This window comes from Microcebus murinus, chromosome 10 (genome assembly GCF_040939455.1).
Source record: "Microcebus murinus isolate Inina chromosome 10, M.murinus_Inina_mat1.0, whole genome shotgun sequence".
Taxonomy (NCBI): domain Eukaryota; kingdom Metazoa; phylum Chordata; class Mammalia; order Primates; family Cheirogaleidae; genus Microcebus; species Microcebus murinus.
In genome coordinates, this window is record NC_134113.1 from 8,872,531 (window position 1) to 8,889,597 (window position 17,067).

At 33.7% G+C, this 17,067-nt stretch overlaps 1 protein-coding gene across 1 annotated transcript in view; it reads left to right on the forward strand.

Annotated features, from left to right (window-relative positions):
• Positions 1-17,067, forward strand: part of ENTHD1 (ENTH domain containing 1) — a 142,761-nt gene that overhangs the window by 48,106 nt on the left and 77,588 nt on the right. The window contains exon 5 of the mRNA XM_012741869.3: positions 11,441-11,564. Within this exon, the coding sequence (XP_012597323.2) occupies positions 11,441-11,564 (124 nt within the window). The remainder of the gene's footprint in view (positions 1-11,440; positions 11,565-17,067) is intronic.

Here is a 17,067-nt window from a genome sequence, read left to right on the forward strand (position 1 = left end):
CTCTTCTCTTTTCATTGGTGCCCCACTCTTAGACTTTTTCCTGTCCAGTGAGATTTTTATTTCAGTAACTGTTTTTTGTTTCTAGAATCTCTCATTGTTTCTTGTTTATATCCATTTGTAAATATTTCATCTCTGCCTGTTTTTGTGTTTTGTTTTCTTATTCCTGTAAATTAATGTTATCCTTCCCATTATCTTTTTGAGGACTCTAAGCATACTCAATTTTAAACTACTTTTTAGATTTCTTTATTATTTTCATTTTGTCAGGAGTGAACTCAGTTTTCTTTCTGTGTTTTGGAATGTTGGATTGTGAGCTCATCTTGAGTGGCTCAAGGTTTGTTTGTTTGTTTTGTTTTTTTTTTAAACCTTTCTTTCTCTGTCTCTTTGTATGCTTTCCTTTCTCTATCTAAGTTTTCATTTGCCTCCACCTCACACCTGGGGACTACCCATGCATGTTCAAGACTTACACTGGCAGCTGGGAGTGACTTTCTTTTACTGGTACCAGAGATATTGTAGATCTGGTCCCTGTTCCCTAGACCAAGGAATGCCGTGGTTCAGTTGCTGGAGAAGTTTGTGTCCTCTCACCTACCTGATTCTAATACATTTAGAAATTATAACCCCAGGCTGTGATTAATGACAGATTATTTCAGCTTCCTTTATAAGCAGGGGGTCCTAATGCCTGGGCATTATTTTAAGCAGTGAGCCCATATTCAGCCTTTTTATCTTGGATAGACACTTTTAGCCCTTAGGAGTTGAGCTCCTGGTTTTCTCTGCTATTTTCTGGACCCAGAGATCCAAAGGTCCACAGCTTCAACCTCTCTTTACCATTATGTGTTTCTGTTCATGCTCTCATCCATGAATATGTTAATCATGTTTTTGAGCATAACTCTGTCTTTTTAAGTTTCACATTCATATTTTCTCTTTCATTACTCTGTATTTGGAGAAGGGAGGTATCCCCAAAGAATAAACATAGAGAACCATATTAACTAGAAATCTATTTCACTCATGACTATGTGAAATTACCTCATTCTCTCATTTGTTTTTCTGTTTATTATCTGTATCTCCCACTGACAGGAAAGGTCCTCGAGAGTAGAGATCTTTTTAGTCTTATTCATTATTGAATCTTCAGTTGATAAATTTTTGTTAATGAAGAAATGAATGAATGAAGAAATGAATCAATGTTAATGAAGAAATGAATGAATAATAGACACTAAATAAATGTTAGCTTTTCTTCCTTTCCTATGAAAGATGCTCTTTCCGTCCCCCCTCCAAGTACTTTGTTTAGTGTTCCCTGCACAATTCCTATGAGGGAGGGTGAAATTATTCCTTGACCTTCTGTTTTCAGCCCTTTCCCTCAATCCAATTAGGTATTGGATTCAGCTGCTTTCTGGTAGCTCAGAAAGGTACATACAATTAAATTTTCCCTGTTCCTTAATTGTATAATACCTCACAGATTGAAAATATATAGATTATTTAAAAAGATAAGACAGCTGGGCAAGATGGTATGTACCTGTAGTCCCAACTACTCAGGAGGCTGAGGTAGGAGGATCACTTGAGGCCAGGAGTTCAAGGCTGCAGAGCACTATGATCACATTTGTGACTAGCCGCTGCACTCCATCCTGGGCAACATAGTGAGACCTTGTCTGTAAAAAAAAGATAAGTCATTAAATTAAAATGATTTTTAAATTTGAGATCAGTCTATTTGCCGCTGATGGCTTTTGAGGTAGAAGATAGACTTGAATAATGCTATCTGCTTTGGAACCAAAGACATAAAATGTCACCTAGTTTTTTGGTAAAACTCTTTAACTTCTGATTATTATTACTTTTTCTTACTTTAGAGAAACCCACTGTTACTGATTTGTATCATTCCATTTTTTATTTCAGTGAGAAAAAAGTAGTGTCCTTAAGTTTAGAAGCTGGATTTTCCTTTTTCAAAGCATTACTATATTATAATAACATCCTGTCATCCCACCGACAAGCATCTCCTCTTATTACTGTCAGGAGCATTTCACGCAATCCAATAGTAGTTTGCTCTTGTAGCAGGAGACAAAAGCTAGCAGGTTGAACACTAAATCTAATTGCTGTTGCCAATGTACTGCATAAGAAGTGCTGCATCTACATTAAAATTCCCATGTACCTAATACAGAATGAGAAAGAAATAACATTGTTGATTGCTTAGGCAGAATGAGGGGTGCTTAAAATATCTTTTAAAAATTTAAATAGAAACCTTCTTAACTATTATCTTTATACAAATGAAATATAAATTATCTGAAAAACAGTAAATAAAATTTGTAACATAAGAGAGCTTTTAAAAGCAGACTAGTGCTTGCCTAAGTGATACTTCCAAACTAAGGAAAGTCTTTAAATTTATGACAGACATGGATCTGTTTTCTCTATATATGCTGTCCAGAATTTTTATTATTCGATTTGCTAATTAATAAGGCTGTTTGTAGCTTTTTGTCACCTCAAAAGACCTTACTTTTTTCCTGTTTGAGGGGCTTCAACAATGAGGTGGTGATTCTTTCGGTCACAGTTGTTTCCATAGAAACAGATAGGGATGCTGTGAATTGGTCCACACAAAATTAAAGCTGACCAAAACCTTAGGTATAGTTGTGAGTTACTAAATTGTTAGTGATACACAATAAATGCTTCTTTCCTACTTCCTTGATTTGTTATTTTGCTAAATGGAGATTACACAATTTTTATCCTTTGGTTTATTAGCATGTCATGTATTATATTTGCAGAAATTGAACTCATCAAAGTTGTTAGAGAAATGGAAATTATGCTTATTCTAATTATGTTAATTCATTATTTCTCTATCTTTTTACTACCTCATTGTTTTTATGCTTAAAATCCTATTTTATTTTCATGTTTGGGTTTTTATTACTTTAAATTAGAAAACACATATTGAAAAAATTCAAAAATATAAAAGGATAAAGAGTGAAGAACAGAGTTTCTCCTTACTCCTCTATTCTTTTTTTTTTTTCTTTTTTTTTTCTTTTTTTTTTAGAAAGCAGTCAGGTGTGAGATTACTCCTCTATTCTACTGAGTTTCTTTCCTCAGAGACAACTATGACAGTTTCTAATGAAGTTTTTGGGAAAATTCCGTGTCCATTCACTTCTTTTACCTAAATGGAATCATTAAATATATATTGCTCCACAACATGCTTTGAACCAAGCAGTGTATCTTGGACATCTTTCTGTATAATAAATGTAATCATTCAATGTATATTGTTTTGAAATATGTTTTCTTTACTAATCTACATATTATGGACATATTTCTATATCAGTACCTATAGCTATGCTATATTTTTGATATAGAAATGAATCTTAATTTAAGCATTTCCTATTCGCAATCATTTGGGGATTTTTTTGTGTGTTTTTGCCTATTTAAAGCAATGTTGCAATGATAATTCTTGTACATACATTTTTATGATACTGTTTCCAAAGGGGAATTACTGGAAGATTCTATTTCATTTTGAAAATACTGCCAAATTGTCCTGCGAAGTGTTATACCAATTTATATTTACCAATAGTATGTCAGGTTGGCTTCTCTCATCTTTGCAAATACTCTTATCAAATGTTTATGTTTTTGTCAGTCTGAGAAGTGAAAAATTTAATTTGTTTTATTGCAATTATATGTAAGATTGAACAACTTTTTGTGTGTTTATTGGACATTTGTGTTTCTTTGTATTATTAACCCTATTCATGTCCTTTGTTTATTTTCCTGTTTGTTTTCTCATCTTTTTCTAACCAATTTCTAAAAGCTATTTGTCTACTAAAGAATTAGCCCATTGTCTGGTTCTTTATCTATTAATTTTAAGTTTTTCATTTTATTTTTAAATTTTATTAATGACTTTTTTGCTTTATAGAAACTTTTAATTTTTATGTAGTCAAATTTGCCTGCTTTTTTTAATGGCTTCTAGATTTTAAGTCATTTCTTAGAAAGACTTTCCTTACTCTAAAAGACTTTATAGAGAGTCACCCTGACTTAAACAAACAAAAAAAAGACTGTTTTTTTAGAGTCGTTTTAGGTTCATGGCAAAATTGAGTATAAGGTATTATAGAGAGATCTCCCCTTATATGCTCTGCCCATCCTACATGCACAGCCTCCCCAGCTGTCAGCATCCTCTACCACAGTGGTAAATTTGTTGCAATTGATGAATTCACACATTGTAATCATCCAAAGTTCTTAGTTTACATTAGGGTTTGCTCTTGGTGTTGTACTTCCTATGGGTTTGGACAAATATGTAATGACATGTACCCACCATTATATTAATAGTATTATACAGAGTAGTTTCACTGCCCTAAAAATCCTCTGTGCACCACCTGTTCATTTCCTCCCCCACCCCCCAGTACCTGGCAACCACTGATCCTTTTATTGTCCATAGTTTTGCCTTTTCCTGAATGTCATATAGTTGGAATCATATAGTATGTAGTCCTTCAGATTCATTTCTTTCACTTAGTAATTTGCATTTAAGGTTTCTCCATGTCTTTTCATGGCTTATAGCTCATTTCTTTCTAATGCTGAATAATATTCCATTGTCTGAATGTGTCACAGTTTATCCATTCATCTACTGAAAGACATTTTGGTTGCTTCCAAGTTTAGGCAATTATGAATAAAGCTGCTAAAATATATGTGTGCGAGTTTTTATGTGGACATAGCTTTCAGTTCATTTGGGTAATACCAAGGAGCACAATTGCTAGATCGTGTGCTAAGAGTATATTTGGATTTATAAGAAATCACTCTGGCTTTTTATGCTATAATATTTTTGTATATTTAAATATTACCTATCAGGAATTTGTTTTGAGGAATGGATCAAAGAGATCTGCTTTTTAAATTTTATTTTTATTAGGTCATTAAATATGAAATGTCCAATTTTGAATCAAATGTTTAGTTTATTATATCTCAAACAAGAAGCAGTACAATTAATCAAAATATGTACTTAAACTGTTGACACAGTTTTGTCATCTTAATAGTAGCTTGTTTATGGCAGCAGCAAAGAATCCTGGAGAGTGATAAGATTGTGAAAGGTGTTTTCCACAGCTTGTTGAGAATTCAATATTTTTCCTTGTAAGGTGTGGTCCAAAGCCTGGAAGAAGTGGTAGTCAGTTGGCACAAGTTCTGGTGAATATGGTGGATGACAGCGAGTTTCCAAGTTAAGCCTCTGTAGTTGGAGCAGTGTTGTTTGTGTGACATATCATCCAGTGTGGTCTTGCAAGAGGATTGGCCTGTCTCTGTTGACCAGTCTCGGCTGCTTAATTGCAAGCATTCTTATCATTTCATCCAATTGATTGTAGTAGACTTTCCTTGTAATTGACCAACCAGGACTCATGAAACTGTAATGGATGATACCAGTGCTGGACCACCAAACAAATACCATTACTTTTTTTTGATGAATATTTGGTTTTCGGTCCTTCATCTTTATGCAGCCATTGTGCCAAATGTTTGCAATTGTCAAAAAGAATCCATTTTTCATCACATGTAACAATACGGTGTAGAAATGGTTTACCTTTATGTCCTGGCAGCAAAGAAAGGCAAGCTGTGAGATGATTTATCTCTGGCACTAATTTAATTCATGCAGTATCCATCTATCCAGCTTTTTTACCTTGTTGATTTATTTCAAATAGTCCAATATTGTTGGAATAGTAACATTAAACCTTGTTGCTAATTCACACATAGGTTGAGATGGATTTGCTTCCACTATATCTTTCAGCTCATCATTATCCACCCCAGTCTCAGATCACCCATGTCTCATTTTCAAGATAAAAATCGCCAGAATAGAACTTCTCAAACCATCTACATACTGTGTGTTCATTAGCCACGTCCTTCCTAAACACTTTGTTGATATTTTGAGCTGTTTGCATAGCATTGGTTCCATGACGGAACTCATATTTGAAAATAACACAAATTTTTGACTTACCCATAGTTTCACATAAATTGCTCTAAAAGAAACTTTGAAAGATAATCACAAGCCAAACCATGCATTTGAAAGAATGATGTGTACCTTCACAATAAAAGTAAAAAAAGTGTGAAAGTGAAATGTCACAGATACAAATTTTGACAGTCAAACTTAGTACTTAAGCAAATTGGACATTTCATGCTTAATAACCTAATACAAATGATAATCAGTTGTCTTAGTGTCATTTGTTGAATAATTCATCTTTTCTTCTTTGATTTGAATTGTGCCTTCTATCACATATAAGTTTTCATTTATGTTTAGTTCCATTCCTGAAGTTTTCATTTGCTCATATTAAAGAACTAACATTTAAAGATAAAGTATAAAATTTAAATTAGAAGAAATTACCCATAATGGTGTAACAGAAAAAATGGCCTTAAAAAGGGTCAAAATGTTTTCTGTCTCTTCAAAACCCCCTCACCCTTTTTGAGAACTAAAACCTACATCCCTACCTCAGGCCAGTCATCCCTACCTCAGGCCAGTCATCAGGAGGGGCAGGAGAGTATCTTTTTATTCTTTGTGCCACAGGAGATGGCTCAAGGGAATTGCCCAGGCAGAAATAATGAGATGGTTTTAGCTAAAGACGGGATTATGGAATTAATGAGAACCTTTAAAAGCTCTCTACTTCTGCTCAGAGACAAGACGTTGGTACTTTGAGACAGGAATGTGCCAACCTCCTTATTTGCCAGCAAATTAATAAACAACTCTTTCCTTCTCCTAAACCACTTGTCCTCATCCTTCTGATGCAGCCTTAGGGACAAGTGCCAAATTTTCGGCAACAATGAGGTAGAGGGAATAAGGTGGAGAGTAGGAATAGAAACAGGACTTTTTTGAATATACCTTATTTTTAGATTTGTCATGGGAACCCTGGAAATATTTTGCATAATTATAAAATAAAAAGTAATCCCTAAAAATGTAAAGTAAAATTAAATGAGTGTACTTTGCATTTAGTTAGTGTTTTCATTCTGTGGTGTTGGTATTTTGCTTGTGAGATTATTATGAGTATAATGTGTGATCATTCAAATGGATAATCGTGTGATACTCTATTTGTGTCATCTTTGATGGCTTGAAAACTGGGATTCTCAGCATGGGAGAAAGGAGATAATGAATGTGAGAGAGAAGAGATTGTCATAACCTGATAGACTTGAATTGAATTGGAAGTATATCAGTGTAAACTCATGATAAATTTTACCTTAAAAATTATTTTTGGAATTTAACACACTTCTAAATATTCATAGGTCAAAAAGAAAGTCTCAAAGGAAATTGCAAAATACACAGAAATGAATGAAAAGAAAACACTGTATTTAACAATATGTGAAATACAGCTAAAGTATTAGAAGAAAATTTATAGTGCTTACATTAGAAAAAAGGAAAGGTCTAAAATTAATCTAAATTCCTTCTTCAAGAAAGCAAGAAAAGTGAAATAAACCACAAAAAATAGAAAAAAGGAAATAATAATAAAGAGTAAAAATTAATGAAATGGAAAACAGGAAAACAACATAAAATGAAATAAAAAGCCAGTTCTTTGAAAAAAATTTTAAAATAATAAATTAATAAAAACAAGCTAACAATAAATGACTTAAAAAATAATAAAGGTTGATAAACCTGTAGGAAGACTGACAAAAATAAAGAGAGAATACACAAATCACCAGTGTCAAGATGATGAAACAAAGGATATCACTGCAGTTCCTTCTACCATGAAAGATGAAAGGATAATGAAGGATAATTGTTGGATAATACTTCCAACAACTTTATGCTTACAATTTAGTAGAAATAGAACAATATCTCAGAAAACATAAACTACCACTGTACAATCAAGATTAACTGGGACCTTACTAGTCATCCTATAATCATTTTAAAAATTGAAATTGTAATATAAGTTTTCTGAAACAGAAACCTCCAGGCTTAGGTGTATTTACTGGAAAATTCTATCACACATTTAAAGAATTAACAGCAGTTCTACACCATGTCTTCCAGAAAATAGAAGAGGAGAGAACACTTCCCAATTCATTTTATGAGGCAAATGTTATCCTGATACTAACTTCAGACAAGGACAGTACAAAAAAAGAAAACTATAGACCAATATCCCTCATGAAATAAGGTGTGTAAGAATCCTCAACAAAATATTAGCCAATTGAATCCAGCAACATATAAAAATAATTATACACCATAACCAAGGAGGATTTAATCCAGGCATGTTGAACATTTGAAAATCAATCAGTGTAGTATATCATATCAACAAGCTAAAGAAAAAAAGTCATAGGATGATCTCAATTAATGCAGAAAAGCATTTGACAAAATTCAACACTCACATATGATTAAAAAAAACTCTTAGCAAACTAGAAATAGAAGAGGATTTCCTTAAATTCATAATGATCATCTATAGAAAACCTGCAACCAACGTGTTTGATGAATACTTTCCCTCTAAGATCAAGAACAAAGCAAGGATATCTGCTCTCACCACTCTTTTTCAACATAGTGCTGGAAGTTCTAAGCATTGCAATAAGGCAAGAATAAGAAGGAAAAGGCAAGTAAAATGTAAAGGAAGAAATAAAACTCCCCCTGTTTAGAGATGACATGATTATCTAAATAAAAAATCTCAAGGAAACAAAACTAAAAAAAACCTCATAGAACCAGTAAGCAAACCCTCATAAAACTGGTAAGCTTGTGGGATACAAAATTAACATATGAAAATGAGTTGAATTTCTACATGCTAATAGTGAACATGTGGAAACTGAAATTAAGATATAATGCCATTTATAAACACTCCTTCAAATTGAAATACTTAGGTATAAATGTAATAAAACATGTATAGGATCTATATGTTAAAAATTATAAAATACTCATGAGAGAAATTAAAGAAGATCCAAATAAAGAAGGCCCAATGTATGTGGATTAGAAAATTCAACATAATAAAGATGCTTCTATAGGTTTAATGTAATTCCTATCAAAATCCCAGCAAGGTTTTTTGTAGATATAGATAATAAGCTTATTCTAAAATTGATATGGAAAGGCACTGGCCCTAAATAGTTAAAACAATCTTGAAAAGGAAGAATAAAATGGTAGTAATCACTCTGCCTGATACTAGGCCCTATGTATAGCTACAGTAATCAAGAGAGTATGGTATTGGTGGAGAGATAGACACTTGAATCAGTGAAATAGGATTGAGAACCCAGAAATAGACCCATGCAAATATGGCCAGCTGATTTTTGACAAAGGTGCAAAATAAATTTAATGGAGCAAGGATAATCTTTTCATCAAATTATGCTGGAGCAACTGGACATTCAGACAAAACCATGAATCCCAACCTAAACTTTATACAGAAATTCACTACAAATGAATCACAGACTTAAATGTAAAATATAAAACTATAACACTTTTAGAAAATGTAAGACAAAAATCTTTGAGATCTAGAGCTGGCCGAAAGCATGATCTTTAAGATGAAAACATTGATAAATCAGACCTCATCAAAATTTAAAAATATTATTTGGCAAAAGACCCTGTTAAGAGGATGAAAAGGCAAGAAACAGACTGGAAGAAAATATTTACAAACTGCACATCTGGCAGAGGACTAATATCTGTAACATATAAAGAACTGTCAAAACTCACCAGTTTAAAAACCAAGCAATCCAGTTAGAAGATGGGCAAATGATAGGAACAGGCATTTCAGCAAATGCAGATGGTAAGTAAGCATATGAAAAGATGTTCAACATCATTAGCCTTTAGGAAAATGTAATTTAAATATGCAATGAAATATCAAAATGGCTAAAATAAAAAATAGTGATAACACCAAATGCTGGTAAGAACATGGAGAAATTGGAACAACTCATATATTACTTGTAGGAATGCAAAATGGTACAGCTAAATATAATGAGTACATTTCTCCACAAAAATATTTGTACAAGAATGTTCATATAAACTGTAACCCAGCCACAGAAAAAAAAAGAAAAAAAAAAAAAGAATGTTCATAGCAGCTTCATTTGTAATAGCTGAAATTTGGAAATAAGCCAAGTATCCATATGCAGGAGAATGGATAAGCAAATTGTGATATATTCACACGATGGAATATTTCTTACATGTAGGAAGGGAGAGAGAGAGAGGGATGACCGATATGTTAATACAACAAAACATGGATGGATCGCACAAACATTTTGTTGCAATATGTAATCACATAACAGTATGTGATTACATTCATGTGAAGTCCAAGAACAGGCAAAATTCACTCATGGTGACAGAGATAGAATAGTGTTTACAGTGGGGGCGGGGTATGGTATCAACTAGAAAGGAGCTTGAGGGAACTTTCTGGAGTGAAGGAAATGTGGATAGATATACACATGATAAAAGTTATTGAGATCTACATTTAAAGTTTGTGCATTTTACTGTATGTTAATTATACATCAATAAAGTACTGGAAAAAAATTACCCCCAGTTTACAGAAAAAAAGACATACCAACCAATCCTACTCTAGAGATTTTATTTGGATCTTCTTTCAAATAAGCAGTAGAAAATCCTAATTATGACATTTATGAGAAATTGGAAATCAATGATAATTGATGATATTAAGACTTGTGAAGTTTATCAGTTTGATACAATTATTATGTTAAAGAGTTCTTATCATTTAGAGATTGCTATGGTCTGAATATTTTTTTCTGCCCTAAATTTCATGTGTTGAAATCTAACCCCTAAGCTGATGGTATTAGGAGGTGGGAATTTTGGGAGGTGATTAGTGCCCTTATAAAAGAGGCCCAAGAGAGCTACTTGGCCACTTTCTGCCATAAGAGGTTATAGTGAAAAGATGACTGTTTAGGAAGCAGGTCCTTATCAGACATAAAATCTGCCAGCACCTTGATTTTGGACTTGCCAACCTCCAAAACTGTAAGAAAGAAATTTCTGTTATTTCTAAGCCACCAAGTTGATGGTGTTAATATTTTGTTACAGCAGCCTAAATGGACTAAGACAGAGGTACCTATTGAAATAAGTAATTATTCTAGGATTTACTTCAAAGTAAAATAGATGGGATATAAATGGTAGGGATATAAATGAAACAAGATTAGCTATGCGTTGGTTATTATTTAACCTGCATGATTGGATTGATCTGTCTACATTTTACTTCATGATAAAAAGTTAAAAATTTAAAATATGAATAAAAGATGTAGGTAGCTTAATTATTACCAATGAAACAAAATAATTGACCTCTGAGATAGTATGTTCTGAGGATGTTCAAGGAGTGGTATGGAAAGGTAATACCCTAAACAAAATCATTGCTATCTACACAAGGTGTCTCCAGCAGGGAATGGGGATTCCCAAGAGTGGAAAACCACCCTATATTCAGTAGATACCCAAATATGTAGATAACTTAAGTGTGAGTTACTTAAAATGTGTTTATGATGATGTTTGCACATGTAGGCACTTTATAGCTCTATAAAGTCTATACAGTGAGATTAATTTTTTTTCCCAATTCTCCCATTCTTTTGTTTTTTTCAGGACCTGATACTATTTTATGATGATGATCCAAAGCCACTTTTACCAACAATACCTCCTTCCTTTATCCCTACAACTACATCATTGTCAGAAGGGGAAACAGAAGTTTGTATCTTCTCGGATGCAGGTAAGTTGATTAAGGAATAGGAAGTTTATTCAAAGAAATGTGAATAAGAAACACAGGGAAGGATTTGATTTTTATCAAATTTTATTTTGTGCAATATAGCAGCAGTTGGCTTTTATGTAGCTTTCATGATGAGGCTTAGGACTAGCATGGATAAATTTAACCCACAATGTGGTCCTATAATCTTATTTTAGCATTTGTTTCAGTGTATTTTTCTCTATTTTACTTTCTTTTTCATTGTTTCAAAAATTAGCTTAAGCCTTAAATATTACTCAACTGATTTAAAAAAAGCAGAAAATTAATTTTAGTTCCTTTTCTTACTTTATTAACTTCTTTTTGATAAAGAATTTAAATTATGACATCTTTCATAAGCAGGCATTAATTGAAAATGTGAAAAGGCAGAATGCATAGTATCCTACAAATTGGTTAATCAGGTCTTGAATAATTAACATTAGAGAAAGGCCTCCAATAAATTACACTGTTGAATTTCAGCTGTGCTCTGCTGCTACTCTGGATCCTTTAGAATCTGATTGATTCACTCTATCCTGTCTTTATTCTCCATGAACTCTCAATTTTCAGTGCATTCTTCCTCTTGATTTTCTCAGAAAGTAGGATGGAAGATCTTCTGCCAAGAAGAGGATGAAATGTTCTTAGTAGTATTTTTCATCCCTTCCTAAATCTTTGCTTTTCTATTCATCCAGGCATCCTTTCCCTTATCAGAGAGGTGGCACTTTATGTTTTGAGTTCTATCTTCTCCTTCTTGAACCATGAACCTCAAATTTTCCCCTTACATAGATTCACAATATCCAAACTGTAAAGGCATCTATATTCATTAGGGATATTGGTCTGTAGTTTTCTTTTTTAGGTTCACAGCAAAATAGAGCAGAAAGTGGAGTTCCCATATCCTCTCTGCGCCCACATGTGCATAGCCTCTCCTACCATCACTATTCCACACCAGAATGGCACATTTATTATTATGTAATCAATGAACCTGTATTGACACATGGTAATCCCCCCAAGTCCATAGTTTACAGTAGGGTTCACTCTTGCTCTTGTACATTTTGTGGGTTTTGACAATGTATAATGACATGTATCCACTATTACTGTGTTATACAAAGTAGTTTATTGCCCCCCAAATCCTCTGTGCTCTATCTGTTCATTTCTCCTTCCCCCCAACCCCTGGCAACCACTGGTCCTTTTTTACCATCTCCATAGTTTGGCCTTTTCCGAAATGTCACATTGTTGGAATTGTACAGTATGTGTGATTTTTAGATTGGCTTTTTTCACTTAGTAATTTGCATTTAAGGTTCTTCCATGTCTTTTCATGGCTTGGTAGCTCTTTTCTTTTTAGTGCTGAATAGGATCATACCACAGTTTATTTATCTATTCACCTACTGAAGTACATCTTGCTTGCTTCCAAATTTTGGCAATTACGAATAAAGCTGCTATAAACATCTGTGGCAGGTTTTTGTGTGGACAAAAGTTTTTTTTCAAAACATTTTAACACAGGAGAAATTGAGTATAAATAGACATCAAAGGCAATGGTAAAGAGGAAAAAAGTCACAAAACATGTAGACTGAGGGGTGATCCCACCATTTTATTTGGCCAGGACTTATCTTAATCAGGGGGGCTTTTTCTAAGTCTTTCATTTCTGTAATATTTCTTTGACAGTAGTCTAAGAGATATCTTGCTAAAATGTACATCTTAGCATTTTACTTCCCAGCTTAAAAACTTTCAACAATTTTTCACTGGCAACAGGATAAGTCTTAATTTTTAAAATAGTACCATATAAGACTTTTCATAGTCTGATCCCAGCCAGATTCTGGGCATCATCACTCCAAAACTGCCAGTACTCATGGTGCTCTGTGACATTCTATTTACTTGTGTAATTTCTTCTCTTTAGGGTGTTTTTGTTCCAGTTACTTTGGCTGTGTAACATATTGCCCTAAAACTTTGTGGCATAATCATTTATTCTGCTCTTGGATTCTCTAGCTCAAGAATGAGGACAGGGCACAGTGGGGATGACTTGTCTCTGTTCCATGATGCATATCTGGGCCTCAGCTGGGGAACACAAAGGCTAGGGCAGGAATCATCTGAAGGCCTGCTTGCTCACGTGTCTGGTGTTGATGCTGGCTATCGGCTGGGGGCTTCAATTCCTCTCCACATGAGCCTCTTCATGTGGTCTTTCCTTGTGGACTAGTTTGGGCTTCCTCACGGCATGATGGCTGGATACCAACGGTGAGCATTTTGTGAAAGAATGAACCAGGCAGAAGCTGGATAATCTCAGAAGTCACACTGTGATACTTCTACCTCATTCTGTTCATCAAGGCAATCATAAAGTCCTGCCCAAGTTTAATGGGGCAGGGACATAGACACCGCCCCCCGACCTCTCCATGATGTGTCGATGTCATGTTGAAAGAAAAGCATATTGGATGGGATGTATGTTGGTACAGTCATCTTTGGAAAATATAATCTACCACAATCTTCCATCAAATTATAAATGCTTGACAAAATCCTATTTAAACATCAGGCCCAATGAAATGTCACTACTGCTATAAGATCTTTCTGCATACTACACTAGTTTCTCCTTTCACTGTGTTCCCACAGGACTTTGCCAAAACCCCAAAATTTATAATTTTGTGTCATAATTAACTTATAAATGTTATTTTAAAATTATATGAGTAATGAGTGAATATACTCTTATTTTTAAAAATTCAAGCAATATAGATAAAGCTAAAACCTCCCTTGAGTGTCCTTTAACCCCAATGCAGTCCCTTCCCCAGAGTTACTGTTAACAGTTTGATGGTTACTACCCAGACATTTCTCTGTGCATTTATATACATACATGTACCTCTAGAACGATACAGAATTGACTTTGTTTTAGAACATTATTCTGTATTTTTCTGAAACCTTTTTCAAATTTAAGAATATCACTTGGCTGTCCTTCAATGTATGTCAGTATGTAGAGATTTACCATATTACTTTTTAAAAATTCTGCAACACCTGGATATTATATTTTATTCCCTCACTGATAAACATTTTGATGTTTTATATTTTTCATTATTATAAATAATGCTTCAGTGAAAAGCCTTGTGCACATGTGTTTCTTTAGGGTGTATTCCTACAAATGGAATCCCTAATAATGTATGTCCATTTTCATTTTCATTAATACTGCAAAATAGCCCCTCAAAATATCAATACCAGTTTACACTCTGGCTTGCAGTATATGAGAACATATATTTACTCACACCCTAACCAATGCTTGATGTTTTTCAAATCTTGTATTTTTATCACTTGGGGAAAAGTTGTATTACATAGTACGTATAATTTGCATATATTCTATTTCCTCTTGTGTGGGTTGCCTATTTTTATAATTAATGTATTTTTTCTTTTGGGTTGTTCATTTCAGTAGATTTTGCAGCATTATATATATATATGTTATTAATTCTTTCTCTTATTTATGTTGCAAATATCTTTCAGGCTGTGATTTTTATCCCCTATACCAAATTCATAGTACTTATTCACCAATATTTGTTTTATTTGTTTTAGTTCCTTAATCCATCTGGATTTAAAGTATTTGTGAATGGTTTTAGATAAGGACAGTGGGCAGCCAGTTGTTTCAACAACATTTATTGACTAGTCCATTTTTTTCTATTGTTTTGAAATGACTTTTTAACCTGTACTAAATAGTACTTGTTTTTTTTTTTCTTTCCCTGGTCTATTTAATTTTTTGTGACTATTATCATAGTATACCATAGTATTAATGTATTCTATTTTTTTAACCAGTATTATATTAATGGTCACTTAGGTTATTTTCATATTTTTCCTGTTATAAACAATGATAAAATGACATCATTTCCCCCTCTCAAATAAAGTAGGCTTTTATTTATACTTTTCCATGATTTGACATAGATTCTAAAATAATTCTGAATTTCTGTTGGTAAATTCTGTCCAGTTCACTCACTTATCCTGTCAACAGATGGTTCTAATTTCCATGTTATGATTTTGGCAACTTCAGCCCAAGACAAAAATAAAGTAGGAAAGTTATTCTGGTACAGCATCCTCAGTTCTTCTTCTTTTCTCCCCTGCCTTTGCCTCCACAGGCACACAGTGACCTGCTGTCCACACTGTGGCCTGCATTATACGGGACTGACTTCCTCAAACCCTCCCCAGCACTTGATCCTGGCCTGACTGAGCCCACCCCTTTCCTTCACCTGCAGAGGAACCAATTTCTTGAATTTTGTCCTCATCACTCCTTGCTTTTCTTTATAGTTTTAGTACATATGTTTATATTCTAAACAGCATATTATTTAGTTTCACAGGCTCTTAAACTTTATATAAATGGAGTAATTCTGAATTTGTCTATGACTTCTTTTTATCACTCAATATTATTTCTTAAGAAAGATATGTTAGAGTGGAAAGCTTAGTAGGTGCTCAGTGCACAGGTGGAGAAAGATTTCTCAGAGATTAAGATATGAAAGTAAAAAAGTTTATTTTATCTTCTCAGAAGGATAGAGAGAATGAGAGAGAGCGCGCGAGAGCAAGTGAGCAAAAGAGAAAGAAGGAGAAAGAGAAGGGAAGAAAGGGAAGAGAGCAGGGAGATGGCGTGGCATCCCAAAGAAAAAGAAGGAGATGCCAGCAGTGAGGCCAAGTGGTTTGCTGATTTTAAGGGGGATGAAGAGAGAAAAAAATTGTGATGACTGTGAGTTGATAACAAAAGCTGATTTCATGCCCTTCCTTGGAGGAGAAATTACCATAGGAGATGTGACTCTGTCCTTGAGATATGGTTGTGGCTGTAGCTCATTCTTCTGCTGTTTACTCAGGAACTCTGTAAAAGCAGAGTCTCAAAAAAAATTTTTTTTTGAAAGAAAGAAATGTACATCTCTTTTCCATTCATTCAACTTTTTCATAAGTTGTGCAAAACAGAACTCCTGTAGGGTACCTGTTAATTAGACAACTCATATGATTGATCTTTAATTGTTACTGGGGAAATTGTAGGATTAGGTATTTTCCTATGTGGGATTAGATATTTTCCTGTTATTTTTGCAAGGCCACCCCTTTCAAGATTCATCTATTTTTTTCACTACTGTATGGCATTTCATTGTATGTATATATAATAATGTATTTATTCTGTGGAATACTATCATCAGTATTATATGTCAAGTTTTTGTATTGCAAACAGCACTGTTTATAAATTTGTTTACTTGTACAAGACTCCTGGTTCTCTTGGACAAGACTTTCTCTAGAGCACATATTTGAGAATGAAATTGCTGTGTGGTTAGATATGAACATCTTCTAATTTAGTAGGTAATACCAAATTGTTTTCCAAAGTTCTAGTTGCTCTATTTCCTCACCAACCCTCACTATTATTATTTTTTATGTTACTGGATGAGCAATATTTTATTTTTGGTAGGGACAGAGTCTCACTCTATTGCCCAGTCTGGAGTGCAGTAGCAGCATTATCATAGCTCACTGGAACCTCGAACTCCTGGGCTTAAGTAATCCT